General features: G+C 46.5%; 1 protein-coding gene across 1 annotated transcript; it reads left to right on the top strand.

The window, feature by feature from the left end:
- The first annotated feature begins 5346 nt into the window (after positions 1 to 5346).
- On the top strand, positions 5347 to 8039 carry CDA (cytidine deaminase). The gene is made up of 4 exons (XM_056865554.1): positions 5347 to 5533; positions 7288 to 7399; positions 7501 to 7558; positions 7926 to 8039. The coding sequence occupies exons 1-4, from the start codon at positions 5347 to 5349 to the stop codon at positions 8037 to 8039; spliced, it is 471 nt and encodes a 156-aa protein (XP_056721532.1).
- Positions 8040 to 14238: the final 6199 nt, after the last annotated feature.

The following is a 14238-nucleotide window of genomic DNA, read 5'->3' as shown; positions in this document are numbered from 1 at the left end:
GAGACCCTGGAGAGCCGCTGCCGGTCTGAGCAGACAATGCTGACGTTGTTGGACTGAGGGTCTGATTCAGTATGAGGCAGCTTCATGTGTTCAAATGGTAGCCACCTTAAGTCTAAGAAAATAAAGCACAATACAAACATTTTAAACCAAAATGATTCTTGTAGCGTCACATTTCTGAGATGCCATGAGAATTCTATTGATGGTTTGGCTGCCCCAGATTCAAAACTCATACCCTTTGAAATCAAAACAGCAATGTAAAAATCGCACGAGGTATGTACACGATATTTTTAAACCTGCAAAACCAACAACAAAAGGCAGAAAATGGAAATCGTTGAGAGAAAAACCACACACAAATACCGAAAAGGAACAACATGGGGGACTTTTGCACACCCTTCCACACACCCTTCCTCCAAGACACAGGCTTGTCGGACCAGACATCAATCACGAGCCAGCCTGCCACAGGAGGAAGGTGAGCGCCTGCAGAATTCATTGCAAGCCTCCCTTCTGGGTACCCAAAGCACACCTGCGGTCTCTCATATTTCTGGCACGGTGTCAGCTCGTCTTCTCTGTCTGAACATCCAGCCGCGCGCAAGCGTTATCCATCCTGGCTTGTTGAGTGGAGTCATGGCCGGAATCCAAGCCTGGCTCAGCAATGAAGGGTACTTTTGTTCCTTACTCTCCGGCCAAAAGAAGCCACTCTTGATCCATAAAGGGCCTTTGGCATGAACAGGGAATGCGGGCACACACAATCAGACTTCAGCTAAAGGGACTCTGGGCTCATCTCTCCCCAGACTCACCTGCAGGGTTGCCAACCTCCAGGTACTAGCTGGTGATCTCCTTCTATTACAACTGATCTCCAGCCGATAGAGATCAGTTCACCTGGAGAAAACGGAGAAAACAGAGGTGGGGGGGAATCAAGCGTGCCGCCTGAGCTCCCTTGAGGAAGGGTGGGATTAAAGAAAACGATGGGCATATTCTGAACAGGGGCACCGTTTCCTGTCCTCGCTCTGAACTGTACCATAATCAAGTCTGGTCACATCCTGGAATGGCAATCACCTGTTCAGGTGCGCTTAGAGTAATTTCATAGGACAATCAGTCTATATTGTCTATTAGTAATTGCCATCAGCGTGGTAGTCAGAGGAAGGGCAGCCAGACAGCCTTCCAATGAGCTGGATCCAGCCCCTGGTACACACGAACACATGATGCTGCCTTATACTGAATCAGACCCTTGGTCCATCGAGGTCAGCATCATCTACTCGGACTGGCAGCGGCTCTCCCTCCCTCGCTTGATCCAGCATTTTTTCACGATTGCCCGCAGTCCCAGGAATACAACCAGTAGCGCCCTATATAGAACAACCGCGGCTGGGGAAACTGAGCATGTGAATCCCCTCCTAAGTCATGTCCTAAGTCATGACCCCTTTGGCCTTTGGCTCTGCCCCCTCGGCCAGACCTCCAGGCCCCGCCACGACCCAGGTACCTCCCAGGGCTCGTGGTGGAGGGGGTGGCCCTGTAATGTCCAACATTTCAACTCTGGCCAATCAGAAGATGCAAGATAGTTGCTATTCAGATGTAGGCTCTGCATCTATAAATCTCTAGGGCAGAGTCGACGCCTGTAAAACTAAAATGTTACTCAAACGTGCCATCTGGTGGTTAAGCCATACTTCAGTATTCTACTACACCTTTCATTTTTTTTTCGTAACAGAGGTCTTTCATGCATGGCTGTTTCACCTGCTGTCATTAGGTCCATAAATTACCATATAGCATATATTCAACACAAAAAACAGTGACAATTTGTTGTTGACAAAGGACAGCTGGACATATAAAGGGCCCCATTACCTTCAACAGCTTAGGGCCTCATCAAACCTAAATCCGGCCCTGAAGATAGGTATTAGATGTCCCTTCCACGCCCTGTCCTATCTATTTAACTCTGTGATAAGAACACCTCTGGATCTGGAATTAAGTGACACCACAAAGGCTGTATATTCCAACACGGGTCTATGTGTTGATGAATGCCGTTTCCAACTGTCAGAGGCCACCTTGCACCAACCTCCAGGTAGTAGCTAGAGATCTCCTGCTATTACAACCGATCTCCAGCCGATAGGGATCAGTTCACCTGGAGCAAATGAAAGGGACCAGGGGGCCTTCTGCCCATAAACAACCCTGCCTGTCCACTGAGATAATTTTCCAAAGCCCTGTTTTGGGTGCCCTTCCCAAGAGAGTTGATGTAGGTAGTAATTGGAGAAGGGCCTTTTGCGTGGTGGTTACATGCCTGGGGAATAACCTCTCTCTCGAGTTCACCCACCACCATCGCTACAGTTATTCCGACACCAGGCGACAGCGCAGTGCAGTGGTTAGAATGTCAGACTAGGATTTGGGAGACCTGGATTCATGTCTCCAGACTACAACCTTGTTGGGTAACTTTGAGTTCCTCATACCTCCTCAGCCTCAACTCCCTCACTGGGTTGTTGTAAGGATAAAATGGGGAAGGGAGGGTCTACTTAATAGAGGGTCTATTAAGATTATGGTTTTAATGATAGTGATGATTGTATATATTGGATGTTTATGTTTTTAATTGTTGCTGAGCCTGGCTCGCTGGGGACGAGGGCGGACTATAAATTTGAAAAAAATATAAATAAATAAATAAATAAATCTACACTGAAGACCGAATAAAAACATTACTAGACAGAAGATATGTTTGGCTCCAGTAGGCTTTTTATTACATTGTTGTGCGTGGTTGTTGGATCACTGAACAACTCTGTTTTCATCCTCTTTTTTTTATAAAAAAAACCCCAAACTTTTTATGTCGCTTTCTTCCCCCAGTGCATAATTTGCTTGATTTATTCTTCTGCAGGCATTCCACCCCTTGGCCTGCACAGCTCGCAATCTGTTGTTTTGAATGAACTGGTTCATTTTGTTGTTGCTGTGAATCATCTTGGACATCGTCTGGACAGGCAGGGTGTAAATATATTTGCGGGGAAAATGACAATGAAGTTGTTAAGATCCTGAGAATACTCAGATGAGTATTTCGGGTGCAAGGAAGAGGAGGAGGCAGTATTTGTAGGCTGAGTTTGAATAGTTTCTTTGTCAAGTACTAGAATGTGCACTATGCCAAAGGGCAGACTATTACACACTAAAGAATCTGTTAACAGCAGTGGCAGGTTGTCACTGACAATAGCTGGAGATGAACTAACATAGCTAGTAGCTCAGTGGCAGAGCATCTGTTTGGCCTGCAGAAGGTCCCAGGTTCAATCCCCAGCATCCCAGTTAAAAGGACCAGGTAGGAGGTGATGTGAAAGGCCTCCGCCTGGGACCCGGGAGAGCCGCTGCCAGTCTGAGTAGACAATACTGACCTTGATGGACCAAGGGTCCATCTGATTCAGTATAAGGCAATGTCATGTGTTCAACATATACAATGCTGAACTAATAGGCAAACCGCCTTCCAAAAAAGTCAGGACAATATGTATTGTTACTTCAGTCAGTCTCAGCGGGTCTGCTTTGAAGACCCTGCATAAAAATGAGGTGGCAAAGACTCAAAAGGGTAGAATGGTCTGCACCACTTGATCAAGTGGGGGATGTCATATTTTGGGATGCTCCCCTTTGGCCTTTTATGCAGGGACATTTGCCCGCAGTCACCCCCTCTGACTGCTTCGGGGCTTTCTTTTGATTACGCATGCCTTTTAGGCCCGTCAGAGATCGCTATGGGGAAAGCGAGGCGACCTCTGACGGGCGGGAAAGGCATGCATAATCAAAAGGAAGCCCCGAAGCAGTTGGCAGGGATGACCGTGGGGAAGCGTCCCTGCATAAAAGGCCTAAGTTAACAACTCCCTGCTCTAGTCTAGAGAATCAGCAGGTGCGAGACTTTTCTCCCTGTGCTGCTGTTTTTCTGTTTGCATGGAGGGTTTTTTTTTTTTAATGCAAAGGAAAGTTCAAAACTGGAACCCATCCCCAGCAGTCTAGAGTAGTACAGCCCATTCCACCACCACAGGGCTGTGCCACCTCATTCTCCTGCATGTGTGAACTAGCTTGTTCCTGAAATAGCAAGCCCTCTCTCCGCGCTCGGCACCCCAGGATAATTGTGAAAGCCCCCACAATGTCTCATTAGTTTAGCCCTCTTGCTGCAACCTCTGTGTCAGCTAAATATATACATACCTCCAGGGATGGTTGCAGATATTTGTAAGCCCTCAACTATAGTAGGTCAGTGGCCCCCTGAAAGGGGGTGTGTGTTTCTGTTATTTACCAATAAAAAACACAGACTCTGCAGATCTCTTCTTCCCGAGGCAGCTCATGACTGGCATTCTAAAAAGGACTTTTTCAAGTTCCCAGTCTCCACTGAACTCAACTGGGTTTTGGATCTGCAGATTTCCTTTTGGCACTGAGGTGCAAGAGAGAGGGAGGCTGGGCTCCCTTACATACGAGGTCTTTGCATCTATGTGACCGGGAAACAATAGCCAGGGTCACTTTATGGACAGAGAACAAAAGCAGAAACTCGTTTCCCGAGTTGGCGTCCTGGTTCTAGGGGCTGGTTGTGCCCAGCTCGCCCGGTATTTGTTCTCTCCACAAATATGATTGCCGATGCAGAGAGGAGAAGGACAGAGGCCAGCGAGGGAAGGGACGGAGCATGCGAGGACAAACCGCCCACAGCTCTTAGCATCCCAGAAACATTGGCGATTTTGTTCCTAGGGAGAGTGCAGGGGGGGGGGGGGATAAGGCCTTGCATTCTGCCTGTATATGTGCAGCTCGAACGACCGGAGATCAAAGATCAAGCAGGGAAAAATTAACTAGGCTTTTTTTTTTCAGAGAGAGAGCCCCATCCCACTGTAGGTACGAGCATACTGTCACCCAGACTGCGAGGCCATGTTAAGGAGGGTCATAGGGGTGTCTGATTCTCAAGTTTACTGCCACGTTGGGAAGGTTTAATGGTATTATTCCACACTCTTATAATTTCTGCAGGTGTGGTCCTAACGGAATTGACTCTCTAGATCCATATTCTTTTGGATTGCCCTGAATTTTCAGATTTGAGAGCTGACTGGGTTTTTCCTTCGCTTACAAAGGACTCTGTCTCCCTAGAAGCTAAGTCTACTTGGAAGAAAAACAAGGAACTTAGGCTGTGGCTAAATTTCTGGCGACTGTAGTGGAATCACGTTGTAACTCAAATACTAACCTTTAGGCTTCCCTTTCAGCCTCACTGTTTAAGATTTTTGTGTTAACACAGTGATTCAGAAGAACGAGGTGTTTACTGCTGCGTGCGCATATTGAAGAATGCGAGGGTGATTCTTTCTTGGCACCTGCGTCTTCCCTTCCGGCTCAGGTCTGAGAGGCCATATGAGAAGACACCCCAGTCTGAGAATGGCTGAAAAGCAACCGGGTTCCCCTCAGGACGATCATCCCTCGGGAAGTTCTCCAGCTGTTCGCCCCGATCAGATCCAGCAACTTGTGGACACATGCAGGGAAGCGAAACACTTTTCCTATTGCCCTTACAGCAGCTTCCCGGTGGGGGCCGCAGTCCTGACTTGGGATGGCAAGGTTTTCTCCGGTAAGTGAAGGCATAAACTTCCCCACTGCTCTAGCACCCTAGGGCTGCCAACTCCTGCTTGGGAAATTCCTGGAGATTTTGGGGTGGAGCGTGGAGAGGAGGGACCTCAGCAGTGATGGGAAGCCAAATAGTCTGCCTTCCAAAGCTGTCATTTTCTCCAGGGGGACCGATCGCTGTAGCCTGGAGATCAGTTGTCATTCTGAGAGAACTCCAGGCAGCCACCACCAGGAGGCTGACAATTCCAGCCACTCTCCAAAGCAGCCATTTTCTCCAGGGGAACTGATCTATGCGGTCTGGAGATCAGTTGTCATTGCAGGAGATTTCCAGGCCCCACCGGGAGGTTGGCAGCCCTAGGAAGAAGTGAGGGTAGAGGAGGATCTGCAGGTATCCAGAGAGCCAGCGTGGTGTAGTGGTTAAGAGCGGTGGTTTGGAGCGGTGGACTCTGATCTGGAGAACCGGGTTTGGTTCCCCACTCCTCCACATGAGCAGCGGACACTAATCTGGTGAACTGGATTTATTTCCCCACTCCTCCACACGAAGCCAGCTGGGTGACCTTGGGCAAGTCACAGGTCTGTTAGAGCTCTCTCAGCCCCACCTACCTCACAAGGTGTCTGTTGTGGGGAAGGGAAGGGAAGGTGATTGTAAGCCAGTCTGACTCTGCCTTAAATGGTAGAAAAAGTCGGCATATAAAAACCAACTCCTCCTCCTCTTCTTCTTCTTCTTCCCCCCCCATAACCATTAAGCAGTAGTATTGATTGGAAAACGTGTATTTCCTGAGGATAAAAAGGGCAAGAGTCCAGTAGCACCTTAAAGACTAACAAAAATATTTTCTGGTAGGGTATGAGCTTTCGTGAGCCACAGCTCAATTTTGGAAGTGAGCTGTGGCTCACGAAAGCTCATACCCTACCAGAAAATATTTTTGTTAGTCTTTAAGGTGCTACTGGACTCTTGCCCTTTTTGGCTACTGCAAACAGACTAACACGGCTACCCACTGTGAATTATTTCCTGAGGATAAGTCCACCCTCACACATAAAATGTTCTTAGGGGCACTTCTTTCTTCATGTAAGGAATAAGTTTTGCTTGGGAAGCTGTCATGGCTTGGGCCTAGTGAGACACGGCTCTGAGTGAACCTCAGTCTCACATCGTTTTTGTAAGCTGATTTTTGCTCTCCTTTGATTGGTCCCTTTTCCTAACTCCTGCCCATTAAATCTGATTTAATGCATCAGGTTAATGCAAAAGAAATGAATAAGTAAATAAGCTGACCCTCTCACTCCCAGAGTTCTGGGACTCTCTCGTTTCAATTTGATTCGATAATTTCCATTTTGCCTCTCCTCAATGGCAAAAATGGCCACAGCTTCATCAAAACGTACAATTCTTTCATCCTGGACACTCATCAGTCTGAATGTGATCCCTTTTCCAAAGCATATAGCCTGTTGGGGCTCCGCAATAAATCTTCAGAGGAAAGTGTGTGTGTATTTGGGAGTGGGTGGATTCTAGCATCTTAATGGTAAGGACTTTGGTTTATTTGTGTATTGGCCCAGTCCTCAGTCTGTCCCGGTGAGATTTCACTCGCATTTAACCTGACAATGTTCCCTTCCTGACAGAGGTTGGCCTGCAAACTCCTTAGTCCTCTGTGAGCAGCTGAACATTAGCTCAGCCCATCAGTGTGGGAGGCTTCGCTGTCCAAAGAGATAGGGATTCTAAGGTTTGGCTAGGTGAGGATGGAACCTGAACATGATTCGTGCTCTTTTCAGGTTGCAATGTTGAAAACGCAAGCTATCCCCTGGCTGTATGTGCCGAACGCACGGCCATCCAGAAGGCAGTGTCTGAAGGCTATACAAGATTTCGAGCCATGGCAGTTGCTAGGTGGGTAGGCATCTCTATTTCCCCTATTTACAAGCCACTATATATGTTTCCAATTCTGCAGACCAGCTCCTGCACTCTGACTTGGTATTCTGTCCCAACAGCAATAAACAAGAAGCCTTTGTTGCACCCTGTGGAGCTTGCAGACAAGTGCTGAGAGAGGTAAACGGTTTTGCTTTGCTTTGCTTTCTTTTCTTTTTCAAAACCCAAGCAACAAGACTTGTCATTATTCTTGGATGGTTTTTCCGAGGCTGGCATTTGCAAACATTTAAAAATCCAAAATATTTTTAAAATAAAACACAAGTGTTATCAAACATAACTAGATATTAACGGCAGGATGCTTGTCTATATCAAGGTGTCTGTTGTGGGGAAGGGAAGGGAAGGTGATTGTAAGCCAGTCTGATTCTGCCTTAAATGGTAGAGAAAGTCAGCATATAAAAACCAACTCCTCCTCCTCTTCCTCCTCTTCTTCTTCTGCTACTGCAAAGGCAGATTTTTTAAAAGTTTTCCTCACATGGTTCTCTTCTAGTTTGGCAAAGAATGGGACGTCTATTTGACCAAGCCTGATGGGTCGTATATAGTGAAAACTTTAGAAGAACTTCTACCTTACTGTTTTGGACCAGAAGATCTGAAAACGCCCTGAGGAGGGTGAGGAAGAAGGGGTTTTTTAACAGCTCCTTCAAGATTTATCTCCAGTCTAATATTTCAAATTCTTTTTGTAGTCACTGAGCCCAACTGAACAATGGATCCCTCCCTCAATTGCTTCCCTATAAATGGTGGGGAGCAATTAAGGAACAAAACTGCAGATTCCCCACACCACTCAACATCCATACAAGGCATACAAATAGGATATGTGTGTGTTGTGCCATCAAGTCGCCTCAGACTCATGGCGACCCTATGAATCAATGTCCTACAAAATGTTATATCTTTAACAGCCTTGCTCAGGTCTTACAAATAGAAAACCATGCCTTCTTTTATAGAGTCAATCCATCTCTTGTTGGGTCTTCCTCTTTTCCTGCTGCCCTCAACTTTTCCTAGCACGACTGTCTTTTCCAGTCTTCTCATAATGTGACCAAAGTACGACAGCCTCAGTTTAGTCATTTTAGCTTCTAGGGTCAGTTTAGGCTTGATTTGATCTATAAATATACATTTTTCAAAACCCACTAAGGGCAATCCCATTTTTATTATATATATGTTTTTACAAAGAATCCAATAAATATACAAACACAAAATACACAGAGAGAGAGGGACAGAAAACTGAACAATTATACAAACAACTCCTAATTGTAATTCTCAAGTTCAGAAATCACAGAAAGGATTCTTTAACCCGCCCCCCTTCCCCATCTCTCAGCCAGACCATTTCTGTCAATTTTGGCAGTTTAGCTATTTTCTAGAATAAGGGCAAATCCTATTATTACTGTTCTGCGTGGAACTACTGATTATCTTTGCAATTTTTTTGTTTATGGCAGGGGTGGGGAACCTTTTTTCCGCCAAGGGCCATTTGGATATTTATAACATCATTCGCGGGCCATACAAAATTATCAACTTAAAAATTAGCCGACCAAGCCCCAAGCAGGCAGCTGCCCCATATGACACACCCCCACGCATGGCAAGCAGGCAGGCATCCAACCGGTGGTGCACTCGCCCACCTGGACGCACAGGATGGTCTGTTGCACCAGCCGGGCGTAGCTGTCCAGCCACACACTGGAGTTGCTCCTACTCCGCATGGTCGGGGCCAGATTCTACAGCCGGCTCCTGCTACCTCCGCCTGCAGGGGTGAAATGAGGACACACTGGCTAAGAACTCACCCCCCCCAATGCATTCTGGCCCTGCCCCCTTTAACCCCTCCATTGTTGCCACTTCCGCCCCCAGCCCTCTTGTAGTACAGAAAAAATACGTTTCTCCATGGCCCGGGTGGGAAAGGGTTAACAGTTTCTTGATTGGTCCTAGCAGCTCCATAGCTAAAGACTCTTCTGCAAGGGGGGGAAAAGGTTCCTTTTCTTGGCAAAACAAACTCACATCTGCCTTGAATAGACGCTACTCCTGTCCGCGGGAGGGGGCGGATCACCAGTCTTAGATCCTTCTGAGCTAGAGATCTGCCAGGACCCACAAAGGACCAGACCAAATGACTTTGCGGGCCTTAAACGGCTCCCGGGCCTGCCGATCCCCACCCGTGGTTTATGATGTCTTGCAGAGTCTAAGCTGATTTTAAAGCCTGAATTGGATATACATTTTATCATGACAGTGAAGGCAATCGCATAATATTATGATGTAGCGGTCAGTGCTGTGTAGGCAAATAGATGTCTAGGTCTTGTATCTCACTAAGAAATACGTTACCTTACTTAACCAGATGCCCCGTAAGCAGTGATACAAGCTTTGAACTCTTCTAAGAAAAAAAACCCCACTGATCTGTTTTTTTGGCGGTCCAGGATATCCGTAACACTCTCCTCCAACACCACATTTGAAAGCTAATCAATACAGTAACAATACTGACTGGTTACTCTCGTTGTGGGCACAATTTTCACAGCTGATCCATCCCACCTCTATTCCTGTGGCATTTTTATTTTCTAAGCACATAAGATGGACGGCATCAGAATTAATATATGTTTAATATAATTCCTGGTGTTGTCCATCCTATATGCTTACAGAGCATTCCAAAGGAGAGTTACTCCAGTCTAAACCCACTGAAATAAAAATGGAACAAGGAATAGAGATGGGAGGGATTATGTCGATGAATAAGGAAATTTTACTAAAAATACAACATGGTTAAGGGCACTCACTTTTCTTTTTGAATTAGAAAAGTCACTTTTAATCATTGCAGTAAATTAATGTTGGCAATGTTAGAGGTCTTTTATCAGGATACACAGCCCTTTGTTCATTGTGATAAAATGACAGCTATAGCAGAGATTCAGGATGCCAAGCCAAGAAAACAATCTTTGCCAATGCACTATTAATCCAAGCTAGGCTCAGTCACCAATGATTTACACTTGAATAGTTGGATTGAAACCGGTTAAGAGTTTCAATGCTTTGTACACTTACTGTAACTTCCACTGAACTCAATGGAAGTTACTCATAGGAAAAAAACATAATACTAATTAAGTTTCACAATGTGGGCCAGCTTGTATGAAGCCTTAAATACAAATACAGATATCTTTTGCTTGTCACAAATTTACTTATTGTTAAGACGTAAAAGATCAGTGTTAGAATCATAGAATCATAGAGTTGGAAGGGACCACCAGGGTCATCTAGTCCAACCCCCTGCTCAATGCAGGAAATTAACAACTACCTCCCCCCACATCACCAGTGACCCCAACCCTCCCCCCGCCATGCAGCATCCCACAATCAAAGCACTCCCGACAGATGGCCATCTAGCCTCTGCTTAAAGACCTCCAAAGACAGGGACTCTACCACCCTCCGAGGCAGCACATTCCACCGTCGAACAGCCCTCACCGTCAGAAAGTTCTTCCTAATGTTTAGGTGGAATCGCTTTTCTATTAGTTTAAATCCATTACTCCGTGTCCTAGTCTCTGGAGCAACAGAGAACAAGCTAGTTCCCTCATCAACATGACATCCCTTCAAATATTTAAACATGGCTATCATGTCTGCCCTGAACCTTCTATTCTCCAAACTAAACAAACCCAACTCCCTAAGTCTCTCCTCATAGGGCATGGATTTCAGACCTTTGACCATTCTGGTCGCCCTCCTCTGGACACGCTCCAATTTGTCAACATCCTTCTTAAATTGTGGAGCCCAAAACTGGACACAGTATTCCAAGTGAGGTCTGACCAATGCAGAATACAGTGGTAGTATTACTTCCCTTGATCTAGACACAATACTCCTATTGATGCAGCCCAGAATTGCATTGGCCTTCTTAGCCGCCATATCACATTGTCGACTCATGTTCAGTTTGTGGTCCACTAAGACTCCCAGATCTCTTTCACATGTACTGTTGCCAAGCCAACTATCTCCCATCCTGTACCTGTGCCTTATGTTGTTTCTGCCTAGGTGAAGTACTTTACACTTCTCCCTATTGAAATCCATTTTATTGCTTATAGCCCAGCTCTCCAGTCTATCGAGGTCATTCTGAACTTTGACCCTACCCTCCGGGTATTAGGTAGTACAGAAGGATTAAGATCTGCTCCAAGCCTCCAAATGATATTTTATGAAGATCTTATTGTAGGTACAGAGTACTGAGTATGTATTAGGAGTGTATGTTGGATGTATTGCTTTATGTTGTTTTGAAAACAAAATTTTAATAAAATAAAAAAGAAAAAAAACATTAATAGGACCATCGGGCTGTTAGAATTTTTCTTTTTTATTTTCACTTTCACAAAACATCACTCCACAATACAGAACAATACATACTGATAACATTCACTAATTTAGAACATAAGCCCTTCTGGATCAGACCAAGGCCCATCAAGTCCAGCAGTCTGTTCACACAGGGGGCAACCAGGTACTTCTAGGAAGCCCCTAAACAAGACAACTGCAGCAGCACCATCCTGCCTGTGTTCCACAGCACCTAATATATTCGCCATGCTCCTCTGATCCTGGAGATAACAGGTATGCAGCATGACTAGTATCCATTTTGACTAGTAGCCATGAATACTCTCTTCCATGAACATGTCCACTCCCCTCTTCAAGACTTCCAAGTGGGCAGGCATCACTGCATCCTGGGGAAGGGAGTTCCACAATTTAACTATGTGTTGTGTGAAGAAATATTTCCTTTTATCAGTTTTGACTCTCTCGCCCTCCAGCTTCAGCAGATGACCCCGCGTTCTGGTATTATGAGAGAGGGAGAGCATTTTTTCCCTGTCTACTCTCCCCAAACCATGCATAATTTTATAGACCTCTTATGCCTCCCCTTAACCACCTTCTTTCCAAGCTAAACAGCCCTAAGCGTTTTAACCGCTCCTCATAGGCCAGTTGCTCTTAGACCCCTGATCATTTTGGTTGCTCTTTTCTGCATATAACATATTATACTGGGTGAGCCTATGCTTCTTCCCCCGCCCTGCCTCCCACCTTCCTAGGGTTGTCAACCACCAGGTACTAGCAGGAGATTTCCTCCTATTACAACTGATCTCCAGCCGATAGAGATCAGTTCACCTGGAGAAAATGGCCACTTTGGCCACTGGACTCTATGTAAGGGTTGCCAACCTCCAGGTGGTGGCTGGAGATCTCCTATTATAAAAATACGTAGTTGGCATGGCATATGGCACAGCATAGATCAGTGATGGCGAACCTTTTAGAGACCGAGTGCCCAAACTGCAACCAATAACCCACTTATTTATCGCCGAGTGCCAATGCGGCAATTTAACCTGAATACCACCCCCAGAGGGGGCCCAGAGGGAGAGGCTAGGGTTGCCAAGTTCCTCTTCGCCATGAGTGGGAGGTTTTTGGGGTGGCGCCTGAGGAGGGCGGGGTTTGGGGAAGGATTTCATTGCCATAGAGTCCAATTGCCAAAGTGGCAATTTTTTCCAGGGGAACTGATCTCTATTGGTTGGAGATCACCTGTAATAGCAGATCTCCAGCTAGTACCTGGAGATTGGCAACTAGTTCCTTAGTGTTTTCTCTCTACATATCAAGACAAATGGAAAGGTGTTTGGAGGATAGCTTGTGGGCACTTCAAAGGTGGAATAGGACTGCACACCCCTCCGCCCGCACAGACCCAGAGGGTGCCGGAGAAGCCGCTGGAGGGAAAGAAGGAAGGAAGGAAAGAAGGGAAGGGAGGGGGAAAGGGAAGGAAGGGAGGGAGAGAAAGAAAGAAAAAGAGAGAGAAAGGGAGAAAGAAATGGAGCAAGGGAGAGAAAGAAAAGGACAGAGGGAGACAGAAAAAGAAAGAGGCCATTTATGCATGGGAGGTTTTGCCTTGGATTTGCCACTCGGTGGGGCGCGGCGGCAGGCTTGTGAGAGGCGAGCAGGGTGGGGCAGAGGGCGCCTCCTTCGCACCCACCGACCAGCCATGCCCCTCCGCCCGCACAGGCCCAGAGGGCGCCGGAGAAGCCGCCGGCCTGGCTGGCCGCACACGCTCCAGCTGCGGCAATGGTGGCAGCTTCTGTGGGAGAGTCCGGGGGCCACCGCCAATCATGTCGGAGGTTCCCCACCCCTGGGCTACAGCCTCCCCCATCCGGGGTGGGGCAGAGCCGGAAAGGCCAGTGGCTTGGAGGAACCGTGCGTGCCGGCAGAAAGGGCTACGCGTGCCGGAAGTGGCACCCGTGCCATAGGTTCGCCAACACGGGCATAGATTGTAAGGGCAAGTCTGCCGATAGAAAAATTGGCAATTATACCAATTTGAAAAAACTGCAAGGGCATATCATGCCTATGTATTCAGATGTGTAAATCTGCATGTATATGCATGTGAGACGCTAAATGATTGTAAGTTTGTATGAAGTATATACAACATACAGTAAAAGCAAATAAGGTTTATTTGTAATTTTGTGTATTATTTCGGTATTTTCCCATACGGAACACAGCAATAACCTCCAGGGGGTGGCTGGAGACCTCCTGTTATTACAACTGATCTCCAGCCGATAGAAATCAGCTCCCCTGGAGAAAACGGCCGCTTTGGCCACTGGACTCTGTGTAAGGGTTGCCAATCTCCAGGGGGTTTATCCAGCCATCCGTATAACATTATGAAGGCACACTCCTTTGTTCCGTCTTATCCAACCGTCCGTATAACATTATGAAGGCACACTCCTTTGTTCCGTGAATGAAGACTCAAGCACACGGAAGGACTGGACGCTTGAAAAAATTCTTCATGAAATTGGACTTTTACCGGAAGCCCATTGCGCATGTCAATTTTCTGTGGCTACATTGTAATATTTTTTGTATACAGACTTTTA

Source organism: Euleptes europaea, chromosome 19 (genome assembly GCF_029931775.1).
Source record: "Euleptes europaea isolate rEulEur1 chromosome 19, rEulEur1.hap1, whole genome shotgun sequence".
NCBI classification, from domain to species: Eukaryota; Metazoa; Chordata; class Lepidosauria; order Squamata; family Sphaerodactylidae; genus Euleptes; species Euleptes europaea.
Note: the sequence above shows the minus strand (reverse complement) of the source record. Positions and strands in the feature narration are given on the sequence as shown.